Source organism: Amphiura filiformis, chromosome 19 (assembly GCF_039555335.1).
Source record: "Amphiura filiformis chromosome 19, Afil_fr2py, whole genome shotgun sequence".
Taxonomy (NCBI): Eukaryota; Metazoa; Echinodermata; class Ophiuroidea; order Amphilepidida; family Amphiuridae; genus Amphiura; species Amphiura filiformis.
Window position 1 is genome coordinate 33,279,399 of NC_092646.1, and position 15,790 is coordinate 33,295,188.

The window sequence follows — 15,790 nt, forward strand, 5'->3', positions numbered from 1 at the left end:
TGTTGCACCATGGGCCTTCGATAGTAGTGACTAAGTAGCGATCTCTAGCATGAGATTTCTTGCGATCTGAGTAGAGGTAGACAAGATCACCAACCTCCAACTCTGCTGCTGGGGAGGCAGAGGCTAATGGGGCCTTTGAATGAGCACTGTGTGGGTGGTTGGCTTTTCGCAAGGCATGCTGGGCCTGAATCATTTGACAATCAGTGAAAGGAACCTGCTCATTGGTAAACTGGTCTTGCTGAAACCACATCTCACGGGCTGAAAGACCTCGGGATCTGATGCGAGTATTAAGGGCTGCAGTAGCAATGGCAAGTGATAATGCTGTAGCCGGACTACCTGTAGAATCTTGTCTGAGCAACTCATCTTCAAGCTCACGAATGGCTTTCTCAGCAACAGGATTCTTGTTATTATTTTTAATACGACCGATCTCAACCGATAGATGGTAACGTGTGAGAAGTTTGTCATTGGCGAGTCGAACAAACCCTGGTGCTGGGTCAGTACGAATGACTGCAGGGGGGCCATCAAGTGGACGAAGTTCAATGCACAATTGAATCAGGGCATCACACAACGTGCCATGTTGTTCATTCTCGACAATGCAAGAAGCTGTGTAGGACGTTGCGGTTTCGCGCCGCACAAGGACTAGCTGGCGGCTACGCTTCAGGATATCAGCTGCAAAAGAAATGCCAACTGCATCGGGAGGGTCACTTGAGGACTGCTCGATCAATGTCTTAGGAGCATTGGACAGAGAAGCACACTGGTGACAAGTTGATGTCACTTGATCAATAGCCTTGTCCATATCAAGAGCATAAAAGTAACGCTGGGTCACCAAACTGAGCTGATGTTTGGAGGGATGGTCAAGTTGGATGTGCAGGGCAGTGAGAAGACCATTTAAGACCTGTCTGGGAACAACAATACAATCGCGAGTTGGGGACAATGGTTGATCACGACGAACAACAAGTAGGCCATCTCTAGCGATAGATGCAACCTGCAAATAGCGCTTCACATCTTTGACAGAAGTAGCTTTCTTTGAAGGGCGAAAATTCCTGAACTAGATGAGCATGTGTTCGCTGCAGATCCGGGCATTCCTGCTGAATAGCATGCCAGGCTGCTTTGCTGGCAAAGGGGAGCTTAGCTTTCCCAGACAGAATGTCATGTGCGGAAACACGAAGGACAGTTGCTTCCTCTTCACGTTTGATAAAGGAGCATATTTGACAAGTGGGCTCAGTGCAGCCAGGGGCATTACGACTAGCAAAGTCTGAGGGGGTGTTAGCTGATCCTGCAAGATGCCGAACAGATGCTTGGAAACGACTGACAGTGGAGAGGAATGTGGACACGCGAGGACTGGCTGAAAACTCACCCGGCAGAGCTTTTCATATGCCTGAACACAAGGTTTGCTGTCAGTGAGGATACATGTCTTGTGTTTGGACTGAATAACATAGGGACTGAAGTGCTTGGTGGAGGCAGAAATAGACAGCGCCTCAATTTCAGAGGGTAACCATGTTGGCTGTCGATCACGCAATTTAGCACTGAAGAACCCGGCGAGGAAGAGTTTGTCATTGCGGAAATATACAATGTCGACCCAATGCTATGTTTCTTCACGGATCCATCAGTAATGATCCAAAGCTGATCATTGGGATGGGGAAGTGTGACTGCCCTAGCGGAAGACAGTGCTGCTTGAGCCTTGTGAAAAGCAGTATCCAGATTATCAGACCATGTAAGCTCTTCAGTTGATTGGTGCCCTGCAATAGCATCATCTAATGGGGCTACCAGACTGGCACAATTCTGAATGACACGGGCCAGAACCTTGTATGCACCGATGAAGGACCGCATGCCACCAACTTTGCTTGGAGGCGAGCAGCTGGAAAGTGTGGCGATGCTATGGGGGCTAGCACAAAGGGTTCCATTTGACCAAATCCAACCCAGAATTACTGTCTTTTGGGGGCAAATGACTGTTTTGGAAGCAGAAAGACGTAACCCAGACTTAGACAAAGCTTGTAAAACTTGACGCCAATTCTCAACAAGTTCATCCACAGTATTACCACCACAGTACAAGTCATCAGCGAGTTTTGCTACGACACCTTTCTCTAAGAGGTCACCAAGGACACGACACATCAGTTCCTCAAGGGCTGTTTCAGAACCTGGCATACCCATGGCACACCGTGTATACACACGCACCCACGAAAGGGAGTTGCAACACCACAGTATTTCATGGACTCATGGGATAAAGGGATTTGGTAGAAAGCACTAGTCAAGTCAGTGGCAATCAAATACTTCCATTTGGCAATTGAACGCAATGTTGAGTCCACATTGGGCATTAGAGAGGGTTGTGGCTTGCTATATCTACCGACATCAGCAAATGCAGTAACCAGACGAAAGCCTCCATTAGGCTTCTTGACAAGAAAGGACGGGTTAAGGTATTCGACACACACACCGACATCTTCAGGTCTAGCAAAGACGCCTGCTTTTTCAAGCTGATCAAACTTTGATTGCAACTCTTGGAGTTTATCCTGTGCATACAATGGGAGACGACCTTTGCGTTGGGGGGTTGGACCGGTCCCATATTAACCACAGATTTGAAAGGGCCGACAGCACCATTGTAACCTGGGAAACTAGGGTCAAAAACCTCATCGTACTCATCGAGAAGACTGCGGAAGTTGGATTGCTCACAAGTGCCAAGTATACCATCTGGGTCAAGGGCAACAGCAGCTGAGTAGTTAACCGGTGAACTGGGCTTTGAGACACTGACTGATGCTGCTGCAGCAGTGTGTGATGGCTTAGAAGTTAGTGATGGTGAAAAAACAGTGTGTATCTGGCCAAGATGTTCATGCTTTCTGATGACAAGTGGCACACCAGTATTGTTGGGAATGCGAACCCTGCCTGCAATACTTGTGATTACATCAGGCTTGGGCCAGGCTTGTTTGGGCGGTAGGAACCCACCGAGCGGGGTATCAACACGGGGCTCAATGGCAAAAGTAGCATCTGATTCAACGATGTCTGCAGGGAGATTTACCTCAACGTATGAGCCTGGCCATATGGTAGTGTTTTGAGAAGGTCCACGAAGTATATGGGCACGACGAACAGTGTGCTGGGATTTGGGGCTCTTGTTGGCGCCATAAGTGATAATTGTACCATCTGTCAAGATGATTTGGTTCTTAGCAGGGCTAATTGCGACATCATTGCATTTCATGAAGGGAATACCTGCAAGGATTTCTTCGTCAAGGTCTCTAACAACTAGACCTTTAAAGACAAAGGAGTGTCTGTCACGAGTAAAGGTGAGGGTGGTTTCCCCAACTACCTTAAGAGGGGATGACCCATCAGCTTGACGGGCAGGCTTCGAACTCTGATGAATGGGGCATCCTAATCGTTGGACAGTGTTTTCGCGAATGAGATTACCAGTGGATCCACTGTCAATGGTGATGCGGACCGCATGGTGCTTGTGGAATGCATCTACATAAGGAGACTGATCAACATGAATTCGCAGCGCTGTCTGAACATTGGGCTGCGCACTAAGGTCAGATTGGTCAACAAAGGCGCATGCTAAATCTGAGTCGCTGTCACAATCATCAAGGATGTTAAGCTGACGAGCGCTTGGGCCAGGTATTTTCTGTCCTTTTCAGGGAGGTACGAGCACTCGCTTAAGAAATGCGCATGGTCATGCCGACCAGCTTGCTCACACAGAGGGCAGGATTTACCAAATGATTTCTTAGCTTTCAAGTTAGGCATCGGTCTACGCTGACTACTAGTGCGCATGCTGTGAGCAGCATCGTTTGAGCTCAGCTCATCCAGGAGCGAATCCAGAGCTTGAGAAATTTCGGCTTTGATAGAAGCCAAGGTGCGGATCTTAGCTCTGTACCGCATCGCTGCTTTACTAATCGGGCAGATCAGGGTTTATAAGACGCAACCACGTTAACACTACAAAGTTTTCGAGTGTAGGCGTAATCTCCTCATCTTCATCGATGACTTGGTCATGGTGACTGATGCCGCCTCCTTCACGCATGATGTTGTCTTCGTGAATGCTACGAGGCGCTGGTACAAGTCCTCTGGCCGTCATCAGGGCCAAGGGTAATATTGTTGAACTCTAGGAAGTGGCCACCTGTTGTTTGGAAGCCAAAATGGAGACGGATGGCTTGCCATATCTTTTTCAGGCTGGTGCAGTTTTTGAGTATTGTATTTCAGTGAGATAATTGGACAATAGTTGGCTATTTGTCCAAGCATAAGCTCCAATGCAGCATTTTTCTGGACTGCTGTTTTCCTTTGGGCTTCCTGTATGTCCTCACCGTCGTTAGTGAGACCTCGAAGAGGGAAGTTTTGACTTTTGCCCCATACCGCTCCTTCAACCAAGTAGGGAGAAAAGCTTGGGTCTAATGACAGTGTATACTGGAGGTTATGTTTCCAGCTTTCAAATGAGTTTATTGTTTCGTTCTTTGTTAGAGGCCATTGCTTGGCGCACGATGTGTTGTGGCCATTGCTGATTGTTTTACACTCGTGTATGTGAACCAGAATAAAAGCTAATATGCAGCCTTGCAGGCTTAAGCTTACTGTTTTAAGCTTACTGGTCGCTCACAGTCTTGTGAAAGATCACACATTTAGGGTTCAAGATGACCACCAATTTCGTCAGGAAGGTCAGCTGAGAGACTTCAGAGATGACTGGTTTCAATCCAAGCTGCCACCACGCCAATAAAAGGATGAGGGATTAATCTAATGTGATAATCACAACCAGGCACATGTAGCTTCCACGAGTGCAGAGACAGAGAGAGAGAGCGCATCCAGGCTCAGTGCACCTTAAGGGCACACAACTATGAATCAACTGGCGCTGAACCAAAGGTCGTATTGAGAAAAAAAATACATATTTGTGATCCTTGGGCCTAGACAAATAATTTGATCAACTATAAAGTGATATTTGAATGTTTTTAATTTCTGACCCCTGTATAACCCTAAGGGGTCATTTTGGGGTCATTTATTTCAAAATGCTCATGGGTGCCAGGGTAGCACCCACCAGATTCTGAATCGGTAGGTCGCAGAGATATAGAAAACACAATAAAACATTGTGCGGACGCTACTTTCAGATTTTGGCTTAGGCACCAGACTAAAGTGTTGGCATATTAGTACTTACTGATATTATAATTCCTATCAAAGTAAGTTGGTCTCTGTAGCATCTCATGATAATCAAAGTATGGCTCTACATAAGTCACTTGTATATAGGCTTTGTTGGGATCCTGCTTCTCACGGTTCACTGAGTTAGAGTCTTTGATAACCTCCACCAGCTCCTGTCCAAATCTCTCACTGTAGAAATTCTGTGAAAGATGAATTAAAATAATTTTTGCAAAAATTACAAATTACACAATGTTATAATCTTTAATGGTCCATTCAGTGATTCCAGCGTAAATGTAAAAAAAAATTAAAATTATTTATAAATTGACTTAAATTGAAGGATAAGTCATTTGCATTGTCATTAGGTATTTTTGAAATGAAAATAAATTTGGCAAAAAACAAAAAATACAGCAGTATTGACGAAGTTGAAGCCCCATTTAAATACATACAGCTTATTTCTCTACATAAGTAGAGAAATTGCAGCTTTCAGCTTAACCACAAGCAGGCTATGTTAGCACATCTATATATGACAGTAACAAACAGGCATGGGATTTTCCAGTGGAAACACTGGAACCAGTCTTTTTTGATGTCAAAATTCCTGCAGTTTTATTTATTTTCAGCCCATTTTCAGGTGTTTTTGTCCAATTTTACGCGCTTTTCCAGACTTTTTCATAAATGCGCAGTCCCATGCCTGAATTTTGATGATTTTTACCGTCCTCCCAATGAGTAAATCAATTAATTGGCAATTAAGATTGTATGTAACAGCACTGGTTACTTTAAAAACAAGAAATAACTTGGTGGGCACACACACCAATGTATGCATCACTTTATAAAAAACAACTTCACATCTAAGTTTCTTCCAAAGGGGTAGTGTGGATTTTAAATGGAATAGCCCAATAAAATCACAGAACAATAGCCTTAATCCACAGATGCCTATCAGGCCAGAATTCTATTCCTCAAACTCAATTTTCTCAAAATGGCTGAAATGGAGATGTGGCAGGGTTTCCTTGAGCCCTCAACATTTTTGGTGTCAAAAGTAATTGACTGCATATCCATTTAAATATTCTTGTTTTTTACCTCTAATCTGTGAGCTATTTCTGGCAGCTTAGTGATAGCTGGCTCTTTGTACACAAACTCTTCTCCATCCAAGTCGCCAAACTTGGCACCGTAGAAACCGACACGGAAGTAGGTTCCAAACAACCGACGCATACCCTGCAGAGGAAATAAAAGCAATTACATTTTGTTCATTCATTCATTCATTCATTCATTCATTCATTCATTCCTTCTTCCTTTATTCATTCATTATATCTTGAAATGTATGCATACTGACGAAAAGTATATCACTATAAACCATCCACATCCCTTTCCATTATTTGGACTACAGAGGGCGGCATTACCATTTTTGTCTTGGTCGCTACTCATGCTGTGCAATTCGCTTAAGGCACTTCACACGTTATACAGGTACGGTTTCTAATAAAATGCTATTTGGTATTATGAAAAAATACAGCAAGTAAAACTTTCAAAACCCTACATTGTAATAAAAAATTGAACAGGAAAATAAATAATAAAAAACATTAAAAAAAAATGGAACAAAGAAAATCTTATGCAAATCCGCTACTGAATCATCATATTTTGTGCTCGAAAATCTTACCAGGTTGAGAATCTCTGGCCCTGCTACCAATTACCAAGTTAAATCATTGTACCCCATACAGATTGCCAGATATTGGGGAAAAGAAAAAAAACACCCCTCTTGTATGACCCACCAACAGTGTGGAGTTTAGGCGAGTTTCCTACCTTGAAGTTTCACCCCCCACACCCTCACACACACCCCAATTTCCAACTGTGGAGTTTTTCACGCATGCACCCTATACACAATCAACTAACTGTGGAAGTTTTGGTATCACAAAATTGGAGGTGTTATACCAAAATATATAGTTATACAATTTCTCTGTGGTCTCAAGACAATAATTGTATTTGGAGGAACAACTAGAATATTTAGCAAATAGGACTTGTTATTTCTCAGAAATGTTAGAAATTTGTCTAGGAAAAAAAGGTTTCTGCCAATCAAAATAAAGAATTGTGTCAGTCGGTCAGGAATGCAGAATTTCATTAAAAATCCACACCACCCCTGTGGAAGATTTTGGAAATATCTTCCATAGGGGGAGTATGAATTTCAAATGGACTTAGCACATTAGGCAGCTCCATTTGAATTTTATACCCCCTCTGAGAACAATTCAACCACTGAGGGAGGGTGAGTTTCAAATGAAGCTGCTAAAGTGTTCATTCTATTTAAAATGCATACTCCCCCGATGGAAGATATTTCCAAAATCTTCCACAGGGGTAGTGATGAATTTAAATGGAATAGCCCAATGCCTGAGACAACCTTACCTGATGTACGATCTTGTTGAAAGCTTCATGGAGTTTGCCGTGTATGATGGACAGTTTCTTGTACTCTCTGTTGGCCTCATGGATGGGGATCAAAATTCTGTAGACTTCATTCATGGTCTCGTATTTACCAGCCTGGGGGATTTTAATAATAATAAACAAATATTTAAATGGCGCCATCTATCTGGCTTCATAATCAGAGGGTGCTGAGAAAAGAAATGCATGGAACTTAAAACCACTTCAAATGAACAGAAAGCACAAATTGGTTGCTACTTGATAATATTTGCTCATTATAAACTGAGCTCAAAAAGAAACTTATAATTTTTCACAAGGTCATATCTTGAAATCCTGTCCATCAAATTGAACCAAAATTACACACAGGTTTGCTTCAATACTCTACTCTTAACACATGTCAGTAACCAAGCAGTTATCCAACTGACACAACAGCAAAATGCACTGACATGGAACAGCTTCCTGGACCACATTCACAGCCCAGCCCTGTTTCATGAAAAAAGTGTATGAAAAGCAGAAAGCAGCACCGTTTTATCATCTGTGCAAGGATCTTGTGTGCATTCTCACAGATTTTTTTGTGCTGTGTGTAAATGTTGGGCTGAGAAAGTGGAGAAAGTCCAGGAAGCTGTCGCATGACAGTGCATTTTGCTGTTGTGTCAGTTGGACAACTGCTTGGTTACTGACATGTGTTTTGAGTAGAGTATTAAAGTAATCCTGTGTGTAATTTTGGTTCATTTTGATTGACAGTATTTTAAGATATGACCTTGTGATTCACAAGTTGTAAAAAAATATAAGTTTCTTTTTGAGCTCAGTTTAGTAAGATTCAGAGCTTGAGTAATATCTCTGGAATGTTTATGTCATAAATGAATTTTCACCACAACTATTATTTATTCCAACTTTGATGACACCTCTGCCACTTTCAACGAGGTATCAGAGTGGTTTGAAGAGACAGGTGCCCTGTTCAATTCTAAGCAAATCAATGCTGTATTGGTTACAGATTTATTTGCTCTACATTCACACCACAAACTATCTTTCAAAGTGAATGGAATTTGTCCAGTGTGACGTTGCAGTCGTTGCTGAGTGTCACCGAAGCTGGTACATATGATAACTGTTGCTTTGTACGACAAGGGGGGATGGTTAATTGGTCAGTGCTTCCGGATGTTACATGGGGATTTGTGGTTGGGCATTACACAACAAGATTCTCAACTCTATACTGCTTCAACCTAGAAGTACAAACCAAATCTGTGGCATGTAGGGTGTCGACGCTTCGCATTACATGCACTGCGTGTTACTGCATGTTAAAAAAACGTGACGCACAAAAAGCGTGGTGCGCTTGGCTACAAATTGTGCAGCAGTTGGCACACTAAAGAAGCATTTACACATGCATTGCACTGAAATAATTATTCTCATAACTCCAGTTTCCGAGGTCTATTTACTTTGTACTTGAGTTGACAGACTATATGTGACTCCTCGCCACAACTGAGCCCGGATGTCGCCAGTGCCACTATTGAGATATGCTCCATCGAACTTAACAATAAACAATAGGAAAGAAAGGATTTATTGACTGTTTTATTGATTTTTCACTACTTAAATGTCAAGTACTATAGACATGATATACATCATTTTAAAGCTAATTTCAAGCAGAATATTTTGGTTGAATATCTCAAATATGATGATTGGCGACATCCGGGGTCAGTTGTGGCGAGGAGTCACATATTGATAATGCAAAAATGTCTGTTTAGCCAGAGTATTACAGTTAGTAATTATAAGGTGTCACATATGTGACCTGATCTGATTCACTCAGGCTAAAGTTGGAAATTTTGACAATTGAGTTACCACCATTACTAACTTGCTCACACAGAATTAAAACCAGAGAACCAGGACTCCGCCGCCATCTTGATACAGGCATGGAGCAAAAATTGGGGGTATTCGGTTTCCTTCGGAATGCGCTTGAGGCATTCGTTGTCATGCAAGCGCAACATAAATGATGGGCTCATTTGAGAGACGCACTTGATGCGATCTGCACGCGAGTACCAAGACGCTTCAGATGAGACGAGAATTGTTTTCGTTAGATCTCCACAAGCACCGTCGGCAAGGGCCCGAATACCCCCAATTTTCTCCCCATAGCTGACAGCGCGATTGTACGTGGCGGTATAGGGACTCCCGGTTCTCCTTCTCTAATTCTGTGCTTGCTCATTACAATTACTGATGTTGAATCCCCAGGTCTCTTGAATACTTGGTTGCAAATTAAAAGTTATGAACTTTTTATATGTCCATTTTCTTATGTTTTTATTGTTTTTTCTCCTCACTTTTTGCCTATATCTCAGTTTCATTATTGCCGACTTTAGCCTGAATGGACCAGATCTGGTCACATATGGTAAGTACCATTATCCAATGCATTATGGGATACAAAATAATTACACAACACACAAATATGATACCTGATTAAAGGAAGTAGCAGCCAGTTCCAGCAATCCCACAAGTCCACTCTCTGTGAAATATTTGCCTGTACATATGCCTTCCTCATCAGGGGATACCACATCGTCTGATACTGCACTCTCCTCCAAGACATTAGGTGTGATGCGCTGTAAAGAAACATACCCATATTGAAATGGAATTTTGATGGGAAAAATTTCTTAATTTAATTAACTTAATTAAGGCCATCTTAATTAAATCCTGTGTCTCAAAGGTTGTGAGAAATTGAAAACCTAATGCGGAATACGGTGATTTTTACTGCAATTTTTTTTTTAATCTTGATTTTTTTTTATGTGTCAGTATAGGATTTTGGACACGCATTTTGTGCAAAAAATATGCAAAGGTGCAAATGTTGGAATAGCAGGCAAAAAAGTCACTGCTACAAACTATTATTCTTCTCTTTTATTATTTTTGTGTCCAAAGTTTGCGAAAAAAATCGAAAACTTGAAATCAAATACAAATTTTGAGTTTTATTTTCGCCTTTTTGTTTTTAAAAAAAAAGATTACAAAAAATGAATTTCTTGATATTCAAAGAGGACTATGCGCACGATTTAACTAACCCGCGTGGCAGCTTTGAGACACAAGATTTAATTAAGATGGCCTAAGCAATTTGAGTTTATCAAATTCAATTCAGTGGCGTGTGCAGGATTTTCCGAGTGTGTGCATACCGTGCGTTTGACTGAACAGGGGCTGATGTCACAAAGACTTATGATCGATCTTTGATTTAATAGGGAATTATGTGTGGTAAATCAATCCTAAGGTCAATCGTAAGTCTTTGTGAAATGGGCCCCAGAGGTCATTAAAAGGTCAACCCCAAATGTTGCTGGTGAAAAGGTGATGAGGGAAAAAAAACCATTACGCAAAACAGCCTATATTAAACATTGCACATAATGTTTTCATTCTGTGACTTTATCATCAACTGATCAAACCTTCAGTTCCCCCTGACTGACAATTTGCCCCATTCAATTCCATTGACTGACAATCCCATCCCCCCGACTGACAATTTCCTATGACTAAAGGTGGATGATGGCCCCTGCCCCCATTTCTGCATGCCATTGATTAATTTTTAAAGTGACTTACTCCAAATGTGACACAGCCTACTGGTAGGTGCGTCCTATCTTCAAGCATGTGAAGGTATTCAGCCACAAGGGCTGCAGCATGGACCAAACACTGGGCAGCCTCAGTGTAATTCTTGTTCTCTGTGTGTTTACCAGCCATGTTCTGAAGCCATGTTAGTCGCAAGTCTGGGGAATTCTGATATCTGTAGACGGTTAAATTACAGGAAATAAAAATTATTACTTAAAAGAGTATTTCGTGATCCTAGCATCCTCTTTTTATGACATTTTTCAGTAGATATCCACACAAAAAAAGCTTATTCCCAAAATTTCAGTTGATTCCGATTTTGCATTTGCGAGTTATGCATGATTATGTGTAGTACACTGCTCCATAGGCCACTGTTGTTATTTTGTTCTGGTGTACCAGAACGAAATTCAAATTTGACAATATTTTTGCTAAACGAATTAATCTGCAAGAAATATTTGGTACATAAACATTACGTAGCCAGAGGTTTCCAGTGGTATAAAAATCTCAACTTTTTTTGAGAGAAGTGGGGGATGAGGCTGTGAATCACGAAATGCCCTTTTAAATATTTATTTATTCATTCCAAATCAGTAGTATTAAAGCTCTTTCGGGCATTTCTTCCTAGCATATTCAGCTACCCTAAAAATGAAATTCAGTAGCATATTTCTATGATTACCAGGAGTGCAATTGGTTTTACTTGACTTTAATCAAAATTGATTTCACACAACCATCTTGCAAGGATCAATATAACTTGCTGTGTGTGGAATAAGCATGATTTTAGCATACAGGGGAAAGAAGAATTACACATCGCACACTAGCACTATTAAAAAAATGAACTTACAAATGGAAACATGACATGCATAGGCATAGGCAGATATACCAGAGTAAAAACTCCAGACATACCTGCCTGTGCAGGGACTTGAACCCCAGACCTCTCGCTTGTCGGGCGAGCGCTCTACCACTGAGCTACACAGACTCTCCCTGATACACAGGACTCAAGTCTGGTACTTATGGATATGAGCAGTCAGGGTAAACAGTACAAACAACACATTACATACCAGTGTATGAAATCAATTAATGATGCTTACCCCCAGCCTAATATAATCATACAAACAAGGGAAGAGGCTTACGCATCATACACTGGAACATAGAAACATTCAAACATTACAAACTACCGCACGAGATCAAATTAATGATGCTTAACCGGCTGTTATTCTTAATATATCAATATACAGAGGAAAGAGGAATTACGCATCGCACACTAGCACAATTAAACATGAATTTACTAATGGAAACATGACTGACATGCATAGGCAGATATAACAGAGTAAAAACAGAGCAAAAAATACTTCTCTGTGCATCAAAGTGCAGAGTATCATCTTATTGGTCATGTAACCCCATTTTGACCCATTTTTGCACATCGCACCCATTTGTCCCGATAAAGTTTCTTTGAAAATTTTGCAACAGCATTTATATTATGCTGTGGGTTGCAACATATTTTTTGGCCGACCGCTGAACAACCTTGCCGAAAACAATACTACATCAAGAAGAAGCACTGACCCTTTGGCAATCCTGTACATGAGATCCAGCAACATTTCTGGGTCTTCCTGGAACTCCTTCATCTTCACTGTATCAGATAAGATCATGTGAAGGTTGAACACCAAATCACGCACCTGCAAAGAATTATCATGAATATTTTATCAACATTGGACAACTTAATGCTCTGTGTGCTAGCCATAGGCTTCAATATAAGAAGTCCCAAGTTTTGAGATATTTTCTCAAAATATCAAGAGCTATCTTCAAGAACCACTGAACCAATTAGGTAGGCTTGTTTGCACATACAGACCTGAAACAGGGTCTTTTTTTAAAAAAAAGAGGAAAGAAGCTGAAAATGCTCAAAAAATGCTGAAAAACAGCTTAAAATTGAGGTAAAATGGCTCAAATTGGGCTGAAAATAAAAGAAAAGCATAAATTTCAGGAACGAAAATGAGGAAATCAGCTAAAAAGAGGAAAAGTGTCAGGTCTGTACATATTTAAATGCATTTTTCATGGTGATTCAAAATATGGTCATGTAAATGTATCATTTTTACAGTTGGAGGGCCATTCAACTTTGACGCGCTATTATTAAACTGTACGCTATGAATACGCACACAACGAAAATTTAAATTTGCTTGATTTGGGTTGCAGTTTTAAAGGCTTCCAAATTTCTCTCTACAACTCCTAATAGCTATATATTTTATATATAACTACAAGAAAGGCTTTCAACATTCCATATATGTTCACAAAAAATACCGTAACTTTGCAAGGAATATGATATGGGCACATAAACACACATTTTTGTCATGAATTGAGATAAAAGAGTAAGAAAAACTGCGTTATTTTAAAAATGGTGCGAGTTCATAAATCAGGAATTTGCATATGATTAGAAACATGGCTTATTATCCTCATATTAAAAAATCAAGATTTTTGGTTGGTTAAGACAAAAACCTGCCGGGATGAAAAGGGTATTTTACAAGACGGAAAAATACCAGTAAACAGTAGGCCATGCGACAACAACAGCATTGAGAAGGTTCATGCAAGCAGTGTTAAACTGCGCCACGTTTCACTGAACGCAGATGAATGGCGCGCGCTTAGGCGCAACAAAGTCACTTGCGCGTGTACTCGTTCATGGTGTCAAGTCACGCGCGGTATTGTTATGAAGTTGTTTACTTAATTTTCGTCGATGGGCCTAATCTGGGTAACCAATTTAAACTATTATAACAATTTAGAATTTTAAGTTCAAAATTTGGGACAAAGACTAATCGATAGATAAAGGTTGAAATTACTTGTCTGGCTAAAAATTAGAATGATTAAAGCGTTAAGACAGAAAATATCCGGGTTAGAAGTCCTTAGCAACGAAAATAAATTTGAAGGTAAAGCAAACGCAAAAATCACGAATTCTAACGACAAAAGTAGACAAAATGGAAATCAAGTAGAGAATTGTGAAGATATTTTCTAATAAAACTTATTTGTTAATTGCCCAAGATGATTGGCTACACATAATACGATACATTTCAAATCGAAATTTTCCATGGGAAAAGTAAAAAAGCATACCCAAGAGTGCGACGGTCATTTTTGCCAAGGTCGCGTCCGTTAATAATTTGACCTTTAACGGAAAACGCGCATGATGGCCCTCCGACTGTTTAAATAAAATATGAAAATTGTCGTCTGCCGTCAACACATGCATGGCAAAGGTTAAAAAAGGATGAGGTTGCTTTTCATAAGTCATTATTCATTATTAGGCAAAACTTCATTGCACCAGTCCAAGGTATAGTATTTGCCTAAAACAAACCATGTTTGTTTCCTGTAGCAGGTCTTAAAAGTCAACTGCGAAATGCATTTTTGGGGTTTTTTTGGTTTGTTTTGTTTTTTGTTTTTTAATCTCTGTCTTGAAATAGAAAAAAAAATCAGAAACTTTTGGGTCTCTCTGACACACACACACAAAAATCACAATTCTTCATATTCAAGAATATTTATTATCCCCTTTCAACCTACAGATTAAAAAAGGTATTAAAAAAAAGTATGATGTTATCTCCTGTTGTTTTTCACTTTGCTCGTTTGTTGTGTAATGTGTAAATATTTACTCCAGTAGTGGTTCATATTTATTTTGCCAATTTTCTGTTGTTTTTTTTGTTTGTTTTTTTGTAAGTGACAAAACAAAACAAATCTAATACGCAAAATAAATTGTCAAAAACAAAAATGACTTTTATACATACCTGCTCTGGGAAAGATGTTTCTTGCAATTCCACATCCTCCTCCGCATAGGTCAAGATGGTCTTGAGGGAACGGCGAAGATACTCCTCATGGAAGTTGGTTTCAGTGCCAACCAGGGAGGATAGAGACATTGTTACTTGCATTTTCACTCGAGCAAAGTTCTGTGGATGCAGATGATAATTTAAATAATTGTTGTTTAAAACAAATACAAATGAGCACATTCTAAAATACTTGTTGAGTAACTTGTAATTTAAAGTAAGTTGTGGTAGCTTAATAATATGTCAATATCGTATACACTCACCCCCACACATAAGATTATACCAAGGCTAAATGAAACAGCTTTAAAATATATTACTTTCAATCTTGTGCATTTGGAAGTTCTAGTTTTTAAAGTCCTAAACAGAAACTAGATACTCATAAAAAACAAAGAAACTGACAATACATTGGTATGTCTACAAGTACAAATAAAACTTATATAGCCAATGAAATAATACAGTTGTGCCCATATACATCATATACATACAGTGTTACTGGCTTGAAGGGAAAGTTACATTTCTTTACAACAATACCAAATTTGAAACAATCACATATAATATAATTCTTGTTTTTCAGTGTACAAATTACCACAATTTTGTTTGAATTCTTTATAGAATTTTATTAGACACATCTTGACTATTTTACACTTTATAAAAAAAATTATAAATTAGTTTCAATCACAAGATCAAGAATAGTCAGTGAGTTTGTTTTTTTAATGTAAATGTATACTTACATTGCCAATCTCAAAGTTCTGTCTCATGAGTAGGTAGAGGGAAGCACTAGCATGTGATCGGACCACATCGATACATGAGCTACAATGATGTAGCAATCGTAAACACAAATCTGCACACTGCTCTGTCTCTTCCTCAAACAACAACTCGGGATACTGTCAAAATAACAATGGTGGTTTAAATTTAACATACATAGTGCAAGAGATGCATATGCTACAATGATGTAA

At 39.9% G+C, this 15,790-nt stretch overlaps 1 protein-coding gene across 4 annotated transcripts in view; it reads right to left on the reverse strand.

Moving 5' to 3' along the window:
- Window positions 1-15,790, reverse strand: part of LOC140141197 (dedicator of cytokinesis protein 7-like) — an 85,413-nt gene that overhangs the window by 8,042 nt on the left and 61,581 nt on the right. For all 4 annotated transcript variants that reach the window (XM_072162997.1, XM_072162996.1, XM_072162999.1 and 1 more), the window contains 8 exons: window positions 15,566-15,718; window positions 14,799-14,957; window positions 12,604-12,716; window positions 11,044-11,224; window positions 9,930-10,073; window positions 7,480-7,611; window positions 6,169-6,303; window positions 5,114-5,294 (listed from right to left, as the gene is read on the reverse strand). In XM_072162997.1, coding sequence (XP_072019098.1) covers window positions 5,114-5,294; window positions 6,169-6,303; window positions 7,480-7,611; window positions 9,930-10,073; window positions 11,044-11,224; window positions 12,604-12,716; window positions 14,799-14,957; window positions 15,566-15,718 — 1,198 coding nt within the window. The remainder of the gene's footprint in view (window positions 1-5,113; window positions 5,295-6,168; window positions 6,304-7,479; window positions 7,612-9,929; window positions 10,074-11,043; window positions 11,225-12,603; window positions 12,717-14,798; window positions 14,958-15,565; window positions 15,719-15,790) is intronic.